Genomic DNA, 16,488 nt, shown 5'->3' on the forward strand with positions numbered 1-16,488 from the left:
TTGGATAAAAAGTGTTGCATCCATCTTAATGATATAGGTAAAAGGAGTTCAAAAATATTCTTTTTTAAATGAAAGCAAAAAGTTTATCACATGACAAATATTGGTTAAATAAATCGTATAAAGATAGATGCAATTAATGTTCCCGTCTTTTCAAGCGAATTTGGAAGCCGTTGACTAACCGAGCAGAGGGAAAGAAAGACATTCTATCTGCTTTAATTTGTGTCCACCTGAGAAGATATTCATTAGACACAATGCAAATATTGAATTCCCTTTGGGGAGAAAACACTAATTCACATATACTTTACTGAAGCTGGTTTTTTTTTTTTATAACGTTTCTGTTTTTAGTTTCTTAGAAAATAAAAATGTTTGTGGTAATTATTTTTAAGTTAGAATTTCATTTTGATGTTTGTATTTATAAATTTTATTTTATTTTATGCTTTCAATAGTTTAATTTTAATTTTTATAGTTTCAATGAATCTTAAATTTAGTCATAATATTTTTAAATTTTAATGAACCTTAAATTTAGTCATTTAAAATTATTATTTTTTATTGAAAATAGTTAATTAATAATAATTTTCTTACAAAATTTATAAGTGACTAAATTTTTTTGGGAAAAAAAAAATAATCAAACTAGATTAATTTTAAGATCTATACAGTTTATAGACTACAAAATCACTTTTGAGAGGATATGGATCAAAATAAAACAAAATCCAAAATAAAAAGACTAAAATGATACTTTAATCTTGTTTTTATTTCTAGTTCTCATTTCAACAGAATATTTCTTAGTCTGTATTTTTTTAAAATATCAAATTCAAGTTTATTGGTTCTGTTTCTAGTTTTTTTCCCAAAACATAAATAAAAAAATATTATATTTTTATTAGGACTGTTTTTAAATATAGAAAAATAAATCAAAATATTTACAAAATATAGTAAAATTTTACAAAATAGAAGTGTCTATCATTAATAGTTCTAAAATTTGCTATTTCTTGTAAATATTTTCAATAGTTTTACCATTTGAAATAATTTTCTTTTTCATTGTCAAGTTGCAAAATGCATAATAAATATCTTAATATACCATAAAAAAAAACTTGAATATTTTATATTAAAAATAATTTTCATGTCAAGATTTTACATTTTCAATTACAAACATGTTTCAATTTCTTCATGAAAAGAAAGAATAATAAAAAAACAAGATATAGTTACCAATACTATTTTTTGTAACTTTGAATTTTCTGTCTATGTATATCTGATACATAAATATTTAAAATTACAAAATTATTTCTTAAACATTTCTTTTTTTGAAAAAAATCATTGACATATTAGAAAAAAAATTTGAAAGTTTAGTATTCTAATTTTAAAAAAATAAATTTATCAAATACGTATAGTAAATACAAATTAAAATTTTGGATATACATTAGACAAAATTTAAATAAGGTATTTATGAACTCACCTATATTTGGTTACAAAGTGATGAAGAAATAGAGCAATTTGAAGACGAGCCAGTTCTGCTCCCGGACACAATCTAGCACCTCCTCCGAACGGGGAAAAGAATGGGCTACTTTTCCAATTTCTCATTTCCTAATAATCAACCACAAATTTTACGAAAACAACCCTCATGCTTGTTTGGACAGACATTTTTCAAGTTAAAAAAAATCACCTTTTTAGTTCATACGTTTTTAGCTATTTGGTTACTAACATTTCAAAATGTAATCTTTTTACTCTCCGAATTTTTAAGAATTAATTTAAAAGATTCCTGGATAATAGATTTTTTAATTATTTTAAATATTAATATGACATTTTAAATTAATAAGATTAGTGAAAGAAGAGGGTGGAAGGAGAAAAATGATTGCTTTTTTAATGAGAAAAATACTATTTTAGTCATTGATTTCATAGGTGTGCTTGATCTCTATGTTTTCAAGATAGGTGTATTTGGTCCTTAAGTTTCCAAAATGTACATTTTTTAGTACCAAGTTACTAAAAATATGTTTAAAAGGTACTTCAAATAAATTATTATCCTTATTTTAAATAATTATAATGTATTTTAAATTAGAAGAATAATTTTTAAAAAATTCTCTTATCTCTAAAATGATTTTTTAAATATTTTTGTTATCTTAAATATAATATATTTATTTAAAAAATTAAAAAATTATTTTAAAGATATTTTAAACCTATTCTTAAAAATTCAAGGACTTCAAAAGGTACATTTTGAAAACCTAGATAAGGACTAAATGCACCTATTCGACTATTTTTAGAAAGGTATATTTTTAAAAATTTACGAACCAGATGTACAACTTGGAGATAAAAAATAATTTTTTATTATTTTTTAAAATTTAAATAATATGTTAATATTTAAAATAGTAATAAAAAAAAATTACTCATAGAGTTTTTAAATCTATTCTTTAAACTTCATAGGCTAAAAATTCAAGGATTAAATGAATAATATTTTTTTAAAACATCAATCCAAACATATACGTAGTCTCTATAGATGAATACAAAAAAATTCGTCATTGTATGTCATTCTTAAAATGGTTGCATGGACTAACCTGATTTTTAAGCTCCATCCATCTCCAAGGGTTAAAAGTTAAAGCTCCTTCATATATATTCTCGTTCAAATGTACAGCAGAAAGAAATGGAACAACAAAAGTTCCCTTTGGAATCACGTAATCTATCCAATATGATACAACTAAAAGTTAGATTTTGTGTTATTCGAAATCCTTTTCAAAGTAGGGGTGACCATTGGTCGATCAAAGTCAATTTTTTGATCAAACCGTCATTGAATCGACTATGGTCGGTTTAGTAAATGTTCAAACCGACCTTGGCCGTTGAGGAGTGAAAATCGGTTAGTTGGTTTTGAGAATTTTTCCAAACTGATCCCAACCGACCCTTCTCCTTCTCCGACCAATCAATCAGCTTCGGCTCGGTTGATCGACTCGGTTTTTTAGTCTACCATATTCACCCCTATTTCAAAATATATATTATTATAGTGTGGAAATATTATAGTGATCATAATTCAACTCAACAAATTATAGTGATATTATATTGTACCCTTAAATTTTAGCGTTATTTTCAATTATGTTCAAAGATTTTGAATATTTTCACGTTGAAATTTGCTTAAACGAAAAATAAAATCCTTAAACTTTAGAATTGTTTAAAATATATATCATTTTCATTATAATTAAAGAGACGTGTGATATAATTTACAACTCTATATAAAATATGTGATCATTATTACTATTTTTTGCTATATGCGTTAAAATCATTTGTATAATGAATTTTTATACCTCAACTATTCATGTCAATTTACATATTTTTCAATTTTTACCCATTAGCTATCGAGATAAATTTTTATCTTATTCCAACAAATTTTCAGGTTTCAAAATCAAAATGAATTTTTTTGAAAGTCGACCGTAATTAAACCAATTCCAAACATAATGATGCATATGTTTCACCCATTTTAAAATTTTAATTATTTAAACTGGTAAGCCGTAAGCTTGAAGGAACTTTCTTAGTCTAGAATGTGTTAGAAATAACAATTGTAACCTAAACAAAATTTTAGCCATTTGAAATGATTTCTGTTAAATCACTAATTGATTAAAAAATTTTATAGGTGAAGATAAATTTAATATTATATTATCAAATAATTTTTAAAATTTAAAAAAAAACGTATGGTTCAAAATATGTTTAATTGGGAAATTTAGAGTAATTTTTTTTTTCAATATATTTAAGGTTTGAATTTTTGCTATACAATTTTAAATGATAATTGTTTTGAATGACAAAATTACTGAAAATATTTTTAAATATAGCAAAATAACATTATCTATTTTTTTATATTTAAAAATATATATTTTTTAAATAATTTTCTATAGTTAAAAACAACTCAATTTTAAACTACTCATTCTTAAAAAAAATGTTGGTTCTAAAATGAAAAAAATACTACTAAGAAAATGAAAAAATGCCGCAAAAAAGAAGGAAAAAAAAAGTTTGTGCACCTGAGTATTTGATCTCTTCTTTTGTCTCTCTCATCAACCAAATCGCAATTCCTCCGAGTCGAAGTGTCTCATCAATAACCTGGGTTGGCACGACTCGTTTAGCTTTTTTCTTTTTCTTTTTTTTTTTAAAAAAAATAATTTTTTTCTCGAAATAGGATAAATTACAAATTTAATTTTGTAATTTAGAGAAAATTAAAAATTAGTCCCTCTAATTTACAATTAAAATTTAGTCTCTATAAATGATTTGATAAAACTAACATTAATAGTCCCATATAAATTATTTGTGAGTAATTTATCAAACCATGACAACTATTTATGAGGTTTTATCAAATCATATAGGTTACATTTAAACTTATTCTTTTTAATATGACTAAATTTTAATTTTTAAAATCACATATAAAGATTAAATTTTAATATTCTTTCAAATTATAGGTATTAAATTTATAATTTAATTAAGCTTCGAAATATTAATATTATGGTTTATATATATATATCACCCATGTGGCACAAAATGGTAGTGGTGATTTTTTTAAGAAAAAATGATGTGTTTTTATTTTGTAGCTACATGACTTCTAAAGTGATTGAATCCATAAATTTGAAATATTTTAAACTTGAATTAATAGTGGAAATAATATTCTCAACGGTTATTGCCATTTTTTTCCTTAATAATAAGGACAGAATATTTACCAAATGAAATGGATATGGTATAATTTAGTGAAAAAAGAATATAGAAAACAAAAAATGATTCCTAATTAAAGTACATTGGTTTAGTCTAAAATTACACAAAGAAAAAAAAAACTGCCATTTATTTTAAAAATATCCATTTTTTTCAAAAGTTATAACATTAGACTTTGATCTTTCGTAATGTTTCAAAATTATCTTTAGAATATACATATGTTTGAATATCATGGACATGATTTGTATCAAGTCTAGTACGGTAAGTTGGAAGGAGTGATGGTGCTTTAGTTCCAATTTTTATTCCAAGCTGTCATTGTCACGGTGTTTTATGTTTCGTCCAACATTCTGACATATTTTTACTTTAAGGGGACGTTTGTTTTTCGGTATTGTGGATAACCAGAATAATTAGATGTCCAAAATTACAGATGTTCGACGTCATTAGATAATCATGTTTGTTTTGTATGAATGTTTTTGTAGATATATAGAAATATTTGGATACCTGTATTTGTTTAGTAGGATTTAAATACATCATATTCCAAAGATATCTTTACGACTATTCGTTAATTTATAAATAATCTTACATAAGTTGAACTTATATAACATATTTAATTTTTTTTAAATTAATATAGTTTTATTATTTTATTTGTTATAAAATAAATATTAATTTATATTTATATTTAAATATCTTTCTAAAAAATAAAAACAACTACAATATAACAAAGAAAGTGAAATAAATAGTTGATAATATTTATTTTAATTATAAAATGAAAATAAATAATAGTGATATTTATATAATATAAAAAAGTCTTAAAAAAGTAAAAAGAAGTTGACCTCAACACAAAAATCTAAAAAAATCCATGTTTACATTCAAAACTCTTGATATTATATCTACCATAAAGACATCTTAAGATGTTCGAGAATCTTTAAATGTTCAGACATATTACATTATCGCAAAATAAATACCGTAATCTAGATGTCCACTTTATGAGAATTTTGGATTTTCACTAAATAAACGACCCTAAATATAGTCTTGAAGTTATTTGTGAAAAGTTAAGTCTAACGTTGCAATATTGGAGAGAATAGGAGTATTCTTTCAATAAGAGTAAAAAGTTCAAACTTTTTTTTTTTTTTTGTAATTTAGCATTTTTTTTTAAAGAAATAGAAAAGAAGGTAACCAAAATTTATTCTCCTCTCTAAAATAGTAACAAAAAGGAAGCAACTTACACACTGGGTAAAGGACATTGACTTGTAATCCTGCCATGTGATTGTATTATCTCCATATTTATTTCTTAAAGCATCTTGTTCATCCTATAATTTGTAAATTCATGCAGAGAAACAAAAATAAGGATTCAATTAATTCTAATCAAAATAGTAACTTAACAGGCAAATAAAATTAAATGATAGAAATTTCATTATTATCTAATAATGATTTTTTTTAACTTTCTATTTTTAAAATAAATATGGGTTTAATTTGTTATATATAATTTTAAAATCGCTGCCAAATTTTAGTAGTACATATATTCTTTTCATGAAACCAATAATCCTCTAATAATTTCTGTTTCTCTGTAAAGATTTTACAAACATTTTTAAGAAGTAGATCAAAAAAAATTTCTCTCTTACAAAAAATTATAAAGAATGTTTTGAAAATACACTAGTTAATAAATATGTAAGAAAAATTCAAGATTAAAATGTCAAAATGAACCAACTCATCTAATCTAAAACTTGCACATTCGACATTTTGAGATGATAGAATCATGAGTTGAAAAAATGGAAGTACTAAAAAAAAGTTGAAAAACATATGTGATATTATATATAACTATATCAACTATTAAAATTATTGTTACCATTTATTCAATCTAAAACATTTCGTTGAAATAGTTTTCATAATCAATTTCTACATAAGTTATCACGTCAATTTACACTAATGATGTTAAATACGTAATTCTATATACTTTTATAGATTAGCCAATGTATCAATTCTCTAGAGAGTGTTTTTTTAAAACAAATTTTAATAAAGCATCTCATTAAATAATTTGCATAATCAAATTTTTACATAAGTTATACTGCATCAATTTATACAAATGATGTCACATACGTATTATTTCTACATATTTTTATAGAATAGCTAAGAGTACTTTAAAACATCTTGTTAAAATAATTTTCATAATAAAATTTTTACATAAATTACCAGGTCAATTTACATAAACGGTGTTATAAATGATGTCACATACGTACTTCTATATATATTTATAGATTAGCCAACGTGTCGTTTTTTAAGAGGGTACCTTTTTGAAACAAAATTCAAAGTTTAAAAAAGTAGAAACGAGCCTTTCAAAATAAAAGTGAAAGAAAATACCGAACAATTTAACCTAATTTTTAGTTTCTCTCTCCTACGTCGGACGATTATATATATAAAGTATAAATTTGTTAGTTTAGTTCAGGAACGTACCACAAGTTGCTTCATTGCTTTAGGCGAGTGGGTTAGGTAATAGACTGCGAAAAGCATTGTTTTAGAAGTGGTTTCGTTTCCAGCAAAAAGAAGATTGATTATGAAATCTTCAACTGCTTCATCCGATAAGTACTTTTGCTCCTCTAGTAGTCTTGCAAGCACTCCCTCCCCACTCCTTTCCGTTGATTTCTGCATCTTTATTTTCTTCTTAATTTTGCTTATGATTTGCTTCCTTGCCTATGCTATACACAATCCACAACTACCTTAGTACATAAATTAAATTAGGTTAAATTACAATGTTTAGTTGAAATTTCTCGTTTGTGCAATCTACTCGGTTCTTGAATTTTTAAAAATGTCTAATAAGTTATCTTTGTGTTGTATCTATTTGGTTCGTAAACCTTGACATCTGTTCGATAAATCATTTAACATTCTATTTTGTCACTAACAAGTCTCTAATTTTTTACTTTGTGGTTTAATAGATTATTGACCTATACTTTGTGTTTTTTTTAAAAAAAAAATTACGAGTCTATTAAACACAAAGTTGAAAATTCTAGGATCCTAATAATCATAAAATCAAGTTTATATCTATATATCCATCATTTTTTTCTTAAATTTTGAGTAGTTTTCATTTGGTCCTTAGATTTCAAAATATTATATCCATATCTTTAAGGTTCCAATTTTGTTGTCATTTGATTTTTTAGATTTCAAAACGTTATATTTTTTATACTTAAATTTTGAGTCTAGTTTCATATTTAGTCCATAGATTTCACATTTTTATGGTTGAGTAACTAATACCCACTTTTAATTACAATCAATTTAATTCTTTCAAATTCATAAATAGAAAAGTTAACACAAAAATTAAAAGTGGATATTAATGAAAATTAAAAGTATAAAATTTTGAAAATTATGAACCTTATCGAATCTAAACTGAAAATTAATAGGTGGAAGTACAACAACTTGAAATTGCCAAAGCAACCATTATCTCAATTGACACCTAATATGTATTAACAATAAAAAAAAAATATATGATTCGAGTCTCCATACCTCTTATCATACTTAAAAAGATTTTAAAATTTAGAAACTAAAATAGAAACTATAATAAACCAACCAAAATCATATTTTTGGTTAAACATAATAGGTCAAGATTTCTTAAGACACAATATAAGTTAGGAATACTATTAGACATTTTTTTTGAAAATTCTAAAATTTTACTAAGCAAATTTGAAATTTCAAGAATTAAATTTATAATTTTTTTAAAAAAGGTCAATATATTTAGTAGGGTTGGAATATGGGTTACCTTCATTGCGGTGTAATAGGCAAAGCCAGGTAAGTTGATAGGAATAGATATACAGCCATCCACGAAGTCGTAAAATAACCGACTAATTTCATTCACTTCTGATTCACTTGACACACCCAATAGCTGACTTACCATCATATTAATGGCAATCTGAGACGCAATAAAAATATATATTTTCTATTATTTAATATTTCATTTAAAAATAACAGCTAGAATTAAAATATATAAGTTAAATTACAACTTTCTTTTTTATTTTTTTAAGGTGTATCTAGTAAGCCTTTAATTTAAAATAATATTTTTAAATAGGTTTTTACTTTTTTTTTAAAAAAAAAATTTGGTATCTAATAATGTCTTGACCTTTTTTTTCTAAAAAAAGAAAAATACAAAAATTAAAAATTTTAATTATATATCTATCAGATCAATACTTTTAAATTTTTTTTAATACATTAGGGATGTATAAGATTGAAACAAAATTAAAAGTTCAAAAAATATTAGACGTTTTCTAAAATTTAGGATCTATTAGAAACTCAAAATTAACGTTCAAGAATTTGTTCAATACTTCTAAAAGTTTAGAGACGAAATAGACACAAACTTGAAAGCTTAGAGTCTAAAGCCCAATTTGATAACCATTTAATTTTTAATTTTAAAATTTTAAAAGTTAAATAGTCATAAACCAACTACTTCTACTTATTAGTTTTCTTTTCTTTTGTTATTTGTTTTCGAAATCCAAGGAAAATTATGAAAAATAAAAAAGAAAAGTTTTTAAAAATTTGTTTTTTTTTTTAAAAAAATTGACTATGAATTCAAATACTTGTTTACGATATAAAAAAATCAACCGTGAGAAAAGAAACAAAAAATTCAAAAAAAATTGAACGACTATCAAACAAGACGACCTAAACTCGTAAAAATGTAACAAATAATATATGTATACTAGCCTTCCTGCAAGCATCTTGGAGAGATATTACTTGATGACCGTCATGGAAAGTGGACAAGGAATGGATGATTATGGTTTGAATGTCTTTTAGGAAGCTAAAATCGAGTTTGTTTATACGCATAAAATTGGAGGCAATTGCATGGAGTTTCCTTTGTTGTTCTCCTTGGACTGTGATCACACCATTGAGGCCTACCAAATCTCTGAAAGATTTGGGATAGCTCGATTGAAACAATGTCCCTTCGTTTTGCATCACATATCTATTAAACTTTGGATCGATCGATACCACTGTATATTTTCCAAAAACATGACACGAGAAGATCTTCCCATATCTTTTTTTGGTAAGCTCAATTGGTTAAAACAATGTATGTTTTAGTAAAAGTAACAAAAAAAAAATTATATACAAAATTACTTGAACTTATTTTAGGTAATTTTTTAAATTGTGGTTGTAGACTTTGAAATTTTGAAATTTGGATTTTTTTCAATTAATTTTTTTTCATTCATGTAATAAATTGACATGACATATGATGTGTAAAAATTGATTAAATAAATTATTTTAATAATGTCTTTTGAGAAACTTTGTATATAGTTGTAAATAATATTATGTATGTCAATCTAAGCATAGTGAATCAACTACTTTCCCAAAAGTGATTGTTTTAATCCTCCATCTTGGTAGTGATTGAATAATAATAACTACTACTACTGCAATCTATGAAACACAAATACTTCATGTGAGGTAAAAGATCCGTATCAGATACCGATATTTTCAGATACTTTCCAAATACGTATATGACACACAATTTGACGTATCTATTTTTACGCTTACATTTCTTAAAGAAAAAAGATAAGCAACTCATTTAATTTTTCTAATTTAAAACTAGGCAACCTATTTAAAAAGTTCACTACTCGAATCCAAAACTAAAAAGGAAAAAAAAAAAATCAAACCCTAAAATTATCTAATCTTCATCTTCACATTTAAATCCCTACAAAATCCACCAAAATATAACCCACTTGAATATCTTCAACATTCAACGAAGAAGTTTTTAGTTTATCTTCATACTTCTTTCTCTAATCTTCTTTCTAATCAATATGAGTCATTTTTTTATTGCATTTTATTGACTATTTCACTTCAACATCTTAGATGTTGCTTTTTGTATTGTCTTTCAGTATTTGTATTGTATTTTGTACTACAGTCATTAAATTATATGTTAAAGTTATTTATATCCTAGCTTTTTTTTAAGAAAAATAAAATATATCTTTAACGTATCAATATCCTAGTTTTTTAGAAATTGGTCTATCATCATATCCTATGTATTCGTATCTCGTATCTATATCCGTGTCTGTGCTTCACAGACTGCAATATTACATATGTTTTCTAATTTTACATGTTAATTTTCATGAACTCTTGCTTTAAAACAAAATAAATATTAAAATTTAAGGTAAAGTGAATCTTTTCAAAATCTAAGGATAATTGAAACTTTTCTCAAAGTGTAGGAATATTTTTTATATGCTAAATTGTAAAAAATATTCATGTTGCAATATTATCTTTGACTTTCTATTAATATTTAAAAACTACCACCACTTAGGTAATAATTAATTCTTTAAAACGTGAAATTAGAATAAAAAATATTGTATCAATAATAACTCGAAACAAAAATTTGAATTGCGATATATTTTAGATGATGACTACATCCGTTATATGACCTAATTTTAGTATGATATCCTAACAAATTTTTATTTCAAGAGTTGTTTTGAAACCTTTATAGAATGTCAAAAGTAACGTTGTCATTACTAAAAAGATACAAATATTTATTTTAAACAGACGACAAAGTTAAAAAGCAAAACAAGAGAAGAGTGAATTATATATATATATATATATATATATATATATATATATATATATATATATATTATAATGTTTTGGTTGTTAATTAGATTACCTTTTGGCTTGTTCTTCAACATACTTGGAAGGATGAGAACTTGCAATGGCAGAGTACCAATTGAAGCTATCACCTATAACAGGCCAGCTTCTTCTCCCTGGAGGAAATGTGTTTCTCCTCTGACTTTGATCATTTTGGTGATTTTTTAGTATTTTTGAAAGGAAAGTAATGGACAACAATGTAAGCATGAAAAATGTCCACATCTCGCAGGAGGGTTCCCACATTGTCTTTGATCTGGCAAAATTTCAAGACCAACATATTAAAAGAAAAAACGAAACGATTTGAAATGAAGTACTTGAAAAATCATTTCAAACAGATCTTTATTAAAGATAATATCGTTATATTTTGCAATCATTTAAATTAGTTGTATATGAACTAAAGATTAAAAATATCAATTAACTATGATGTAATGCATATCACATAATTATTTTGCCAAAAATGCAAAGTTTAACTAAATTTATATGCAAAATTTTAATGCTTTGTCACATTGACACACCATTACCCCTAAATAACTTTGAAAATTTCATAGTAAATCATTAATTCAATTTAGCAAACATAAATCATTTTCTTTAGTACAAATCAGTAAATCATTTACTTTCTTGTTCATTTTCCACTCTTTTTATCTTCTATTCTACCCTTTTTTTTTTCTTCCATTTTCTTCTCCATTTTTACGATAAAGCTTCTTCTTCCTTTCTTCATTCTTTATAGATAAAGAAATCTTAGTTTTTAAACAAGAAAAAAAAATAGAAAACCTATAAATCGTCCAATTCTTGCTTACATGCTAATTGCTGCAACATGAACATAGTTCAATCAATACTAAACGTGTAACTTTGATCAAAAGGCTAAAGGTTCGAGTCTCCCATCTCACGTATCGTTGAAGTAAAAAAAAAAAATCTATTACTAAATAGAAACCGACAAGAACAATGAGTTCATCCATTTATATCTTTAAACTCTATTTTTTAGTCTCCACTTTTTCACTAATTCTTCTTCTCATTCCAAACTATCTTTATGCAAATACTCAACCAACAAAATCCATGGAAACATTTGACTAACAAGAAATGGGGAAAGGAAAAAAAAAAAAAAAAAAAACTCAAATCAAAGTTTTGAAAACTTACATATATATATTTTCTTTTTCATAATATTATTCAACATTTAAAGAGAGAGAACTTACCAAGCTTAAAACCTTTGGCTATCAACTTCTTCCATCAATTTTTAGCATTAATTCCACTTCTAATAAGTTGATTTTTTTGATCATTCTCCCTTTCTTTCTCTCTTTTCCTTATTTTCAGATGACTTTTCTCCTCTCCCTTTCTTTCTCTCTGTCTGACTTTTGCCTGACCACTCCCTATTCCTTTCTTTTCCTTTTTCTTTTATGTGTCTTTTTTGTCTTCTTTTGTTTTTTTCCCCAAAAGAAAAAGTTGGGCACTTATCTTCTTTTATCTTTTTATTTTTTTCAGAAAATTATTTTTTTTGCCTGAAGAATATGTGGATTTATCTATAAGTTTTTAAAATATATCGAGTTTTAATGAATAGGTGCATTTAGTCCACAAGTTTAAAAATGTACATGTTTTAGTCGGTGTGTTTTTAAGAATAGGTTCAATTAGTCCCTTAATTTTTTTTATAATTTTAAAAATTATATCGTCTTTCTAAAATTATTTTAAATTTTAAAATGTATTATAATTATTTAAAAATAAAAAATTACATGAGAGATTTATCTATTCTAGAGACTAAAAAAATTACATTTTATAAAATTAACTACCAAACACAATTTTCTTAAAAATTTGGAAACTAAAAAGTCATTTTGAAAATTTAGAGATCTAAAAAATAAATTACTCTATTTTTCCTCCAAAATGAACAAAAATCCATTTTTCTTTCTTTAAACAAATTGTATTTCACCATTTCAATTTATTTTTATTCATTTTATTTTAAGCTATCTCCATAAAAATTTCAAAATCAAATAAGCAATATACCATATATATCCAAATACTAAAATTGGGTCCTATAAATAATCTCGAGAAGAGGAGAGATCTAGATTCAGTCAAAACTTAGTGGAAGTCCTCAACTAAATAAATAATGCTAAGCAATTAAAGTTGGTGGATTATACGTGACCCCAATAATGTATACTCTATAGAGTTGTGAGATGTCAATATTTTCAAAACATAAACTTTCTTCAAAGCAAAGTTGGGTCAAAGCTATCATCATATATAATGGAGGAGCATAATTTGGGGAAGGGAGCTACATCTAGAGAAGGATATAGGTGGCACATTGGGAAGGGGCATGTATATCTATTTAAAATTATGCTACATTCCTATGGGAAGGGAATTGTGATTCAATCAAAATGCATTACCATTGTATTGCATCCATTTATTGTTTATGTGTCAAATAATGAACGAGAGGAATAGATACTACGATACTACTAAATTATATATTTTTTGAGAACACTTATATGTTATCTAATTATCTTCTTGTTCAATGTTAAGACGTCTACTCATTATTTGAGATGGAAGGATTTGGATCTTTTATTCTATAATTTTTCTAAATTAGAAGTTGAGTATTTGGACGTTCAAATTTGGTGTCATATGGATTATATTCATGAACTTTAACAAGTATATAATATTTTTGAACTTTCAAGTTAGTGTCTAATAAGTATAATTTAGAAAAAAAATCATGTCGTAATCTTTCTATTTTGTGTCTAAAAATCATTGGGATTTTAATTTTGTGCTTAATACATCTACCTATAATATTTTTTTGGTCTCTAGGTTTTGTCTCTAGTTTCTATTTGATCCCTAAGTTTTAAAATGTTACACATGTAGTCCTTAAGTTTCATATAATCAATTTTACCATTGAGATTTGAGTTTGGTTTCAATTTGGTTATTGGATTTCAAGATTTTACATCTTTAACCTAAATTTTTCATTAAATACTCACTTTCAATCATCGTCAATTTCTATTAATTAACTAAAAATAATTATGAAGTAAAACTTAAATTTAATTTTAAAATTAATTAAAAATAGTGAAACTTAATTAATTATAATTCTGTCAACATAAATTAACTCTAAAGAAGGAAAGTATTGTTTAAAAAAAAGGCGAAAATTGAGTATTAAGTGAAAAATGGAGGTCAAAAGTGTAAACATTGAAATATAGGGACCAAATTAAAGCAAAACTCAAATGTCAAAGGGTAAAATTGTAGAATTTTGAAACTTAAGGAGTAAATTGAAACCAAACTCAAAACTTAAAGATTAAATGTGTAATATTTTAAATCTAAAGACTAAATAGAAATTAGACCCAAAATCTAGGGACCGAAAAAGTATTTTTTTTCTTTTATTTTTTATTTTTAATTCATGATTTTTTTAAAAAAATTAATTCACAAATATATTAGAAACAAAATTGAAAGTTTAATGTCTATCAGTGTTTATCATTAATAGACTGTGGCATTATGCTATATTGGAGAATATTTTTTACAGTTTTGGCAATTTACAATTACCCTCCTCTTCCTCCTACATTTAGATTCATCTCTACTTCTTTACTTGGATATGAACTCTGAATACCTAAAGGAAAAAAATTCAAATATTGTCTCAACTACTAAAACTTCAAAGAACCATTCACTACAACAATTTTGGGCTTCAATGTCAGTTGAAAATAGTAGTCTCGGAGATGTATGATGTCGGTTAAAAAAACGGATCTTTAATGTCGGTTTTAGCTAAGTTTAGCTAATGCATGTTGAAGAAATTAGCTAAGTTTAGCGAGTAAGTTAATCCATGTTGAAGAAATTAGCTAAGTTTAGCTAACGCATGCTCAACGACATCTCCACCTGTGAGAGCAGAAGTGAAGATGTTAATCCACCCCTCGAAAGAAGGTTGGAAGAATGCGTTAACTAAAGCAAGAAGTATTTCCAGAGATGGGAACAACCTTGCGTTCACAACGTTCATCCCTATTTCACCATAGACATATGGGAATGCGGCTGATCACTGAGAGGTATAAGCCAAGGGAAAACGAAACCTTAGTTGCGTCCTCAACAGGATTGACGAACTTGCGATGTCCTTTCCCCCAACACATTCTCTTTCTGACACATTTCACAAGACTTGCCATCGCATTACATCAGATACTTGCATCTTCACAGACAGTCCTCTACTTGTTTATTTATTTGTTTATTTATTTATTTTGTCACCATATTTTATTTATCATCGCATTTTATTTTATCATCGTACTTTATTTTATCATCGCATTTTACTTTTCCAATACAATTCATTATTATTTTGTTTTTCGGTCGCATATATCACATTAGTATCGCATTGATCATTGCAATCCCTGTGTTCGACCTCAGATCACTTTGAGAAACTTGTGTTGGAATTATACTTGGTTCTAGCGCAAGAAAACTTGTGACACATGCACGCATACTACGAACGCATATCATCAGCATCACATATATTAATTTAGAACGTAGTATCGCATTTATTATCGAATAGCGCATACACATCATCCACACGTCATCATCCACCATTCCATCCACATCATCACCATCTATCCATTCTCCCATACTTTGCGACGACATTACGTTACATTGTGCTACACATCACGTTCCGTCCGCCGTAATTAAAATTTCATTCAACAAGTTTCTGATCCCATGAATTTATCTCATTTGGCTCCAACGAATGAGCCCACCTCTTTGCTTCGTCTCGAAGTGTATATGGAAAAAGATATAGTCTTATGCCTTTTGAAGTCACGCCAGGGATGGAGAATGTGTTGCACATCTCTACAAAACTGGTCAGATGTGCATGCAGGCCCTCTCCTTGTAAACCTCCAAACTGACCCGCATTCTGAATCATTTGGGGCATGACAGGCTTAATTTCAAATCTGACATTCTTCTCTACTGTAGGCCTTACGATACCAGGCAAGAAGTCGTATAGATTAGGCGCCGCATAGTTCCTCATGGGAATGTTGCAGTCAGCGGCCAGAAAGTCTGGGTCTTGTGGTGGTCGATTCATTCCCTGATTCCTCTCGGCCCTTTCATTGTTATTTGCCATATTTCTCCTACGCCTAGTACGGTTTTGATGTGCTCTTCTGCGAAAGGTTCTCTCAATCTCTGGGTTGGCGTCGAATTCTGGTTCTGTTCCAGTACTCATGCACCGTCAGCTTGCTCTTCACGTAAACAGACTGTACAACAGAAATCTGTCCTGCAAAATATCACAAAAATATTCAGCACTAA

At 26.2% G+C, this 16,488-nt stretch overlaps 1 protein-coding gene across 1 annotated transcript; it reads right to left on the reverse strand.

Annotated features, from left to right (window-relative positions):
* LOC120068073 (Cytochrome P450 superfamily protein) lies at positions 1–12,634 on the reverse strand. The gene is made up of 10 exons (XM_039019750.2): positions 12,456–12,634; positions 11,285–11,518; positions 9,349–9,676; positions 8,414–8,563; positions 7,117–7,353; positions 5,892–5,975; positions 3,990–4,068; positions 2,544–2,665; positions 1,451–1,578; positions 1–227 (listed from the first exon to the last, which is right to left on the reverse strand). The coding sequence occupies exons 2-10, from the start codon at positions 11,506–11,508 to the stop codon at positions 134–136; spliced, it is 1,446 nt and encodes a 481-aa protein (XP_038875678.1). The 5' UTR covers positions 11,509–11,518; positions 12,456–12,634; the 3' UTR covers positions 1–133.
* Between the last annotated feature and the right edge of the window lie 3,854 nt (positions 12,635–16,488).

This window comes from Benincasa hispida, chromosome 12 (genome assembly GCF_027475165.1).
Source record: "Benincasa hispida cultivar pf3 chromosome 12, pf3_genome.v1.1, whole genome shotgun sequence".
NCBI classification, from domain to species: domain Eukaryota; kingdom Viridiplantae; phylum Streptophyta; class Magnoliopsida; order Cucurbitales; family Cucurbitaceae; genus Benincasa; species Benincasa hispida.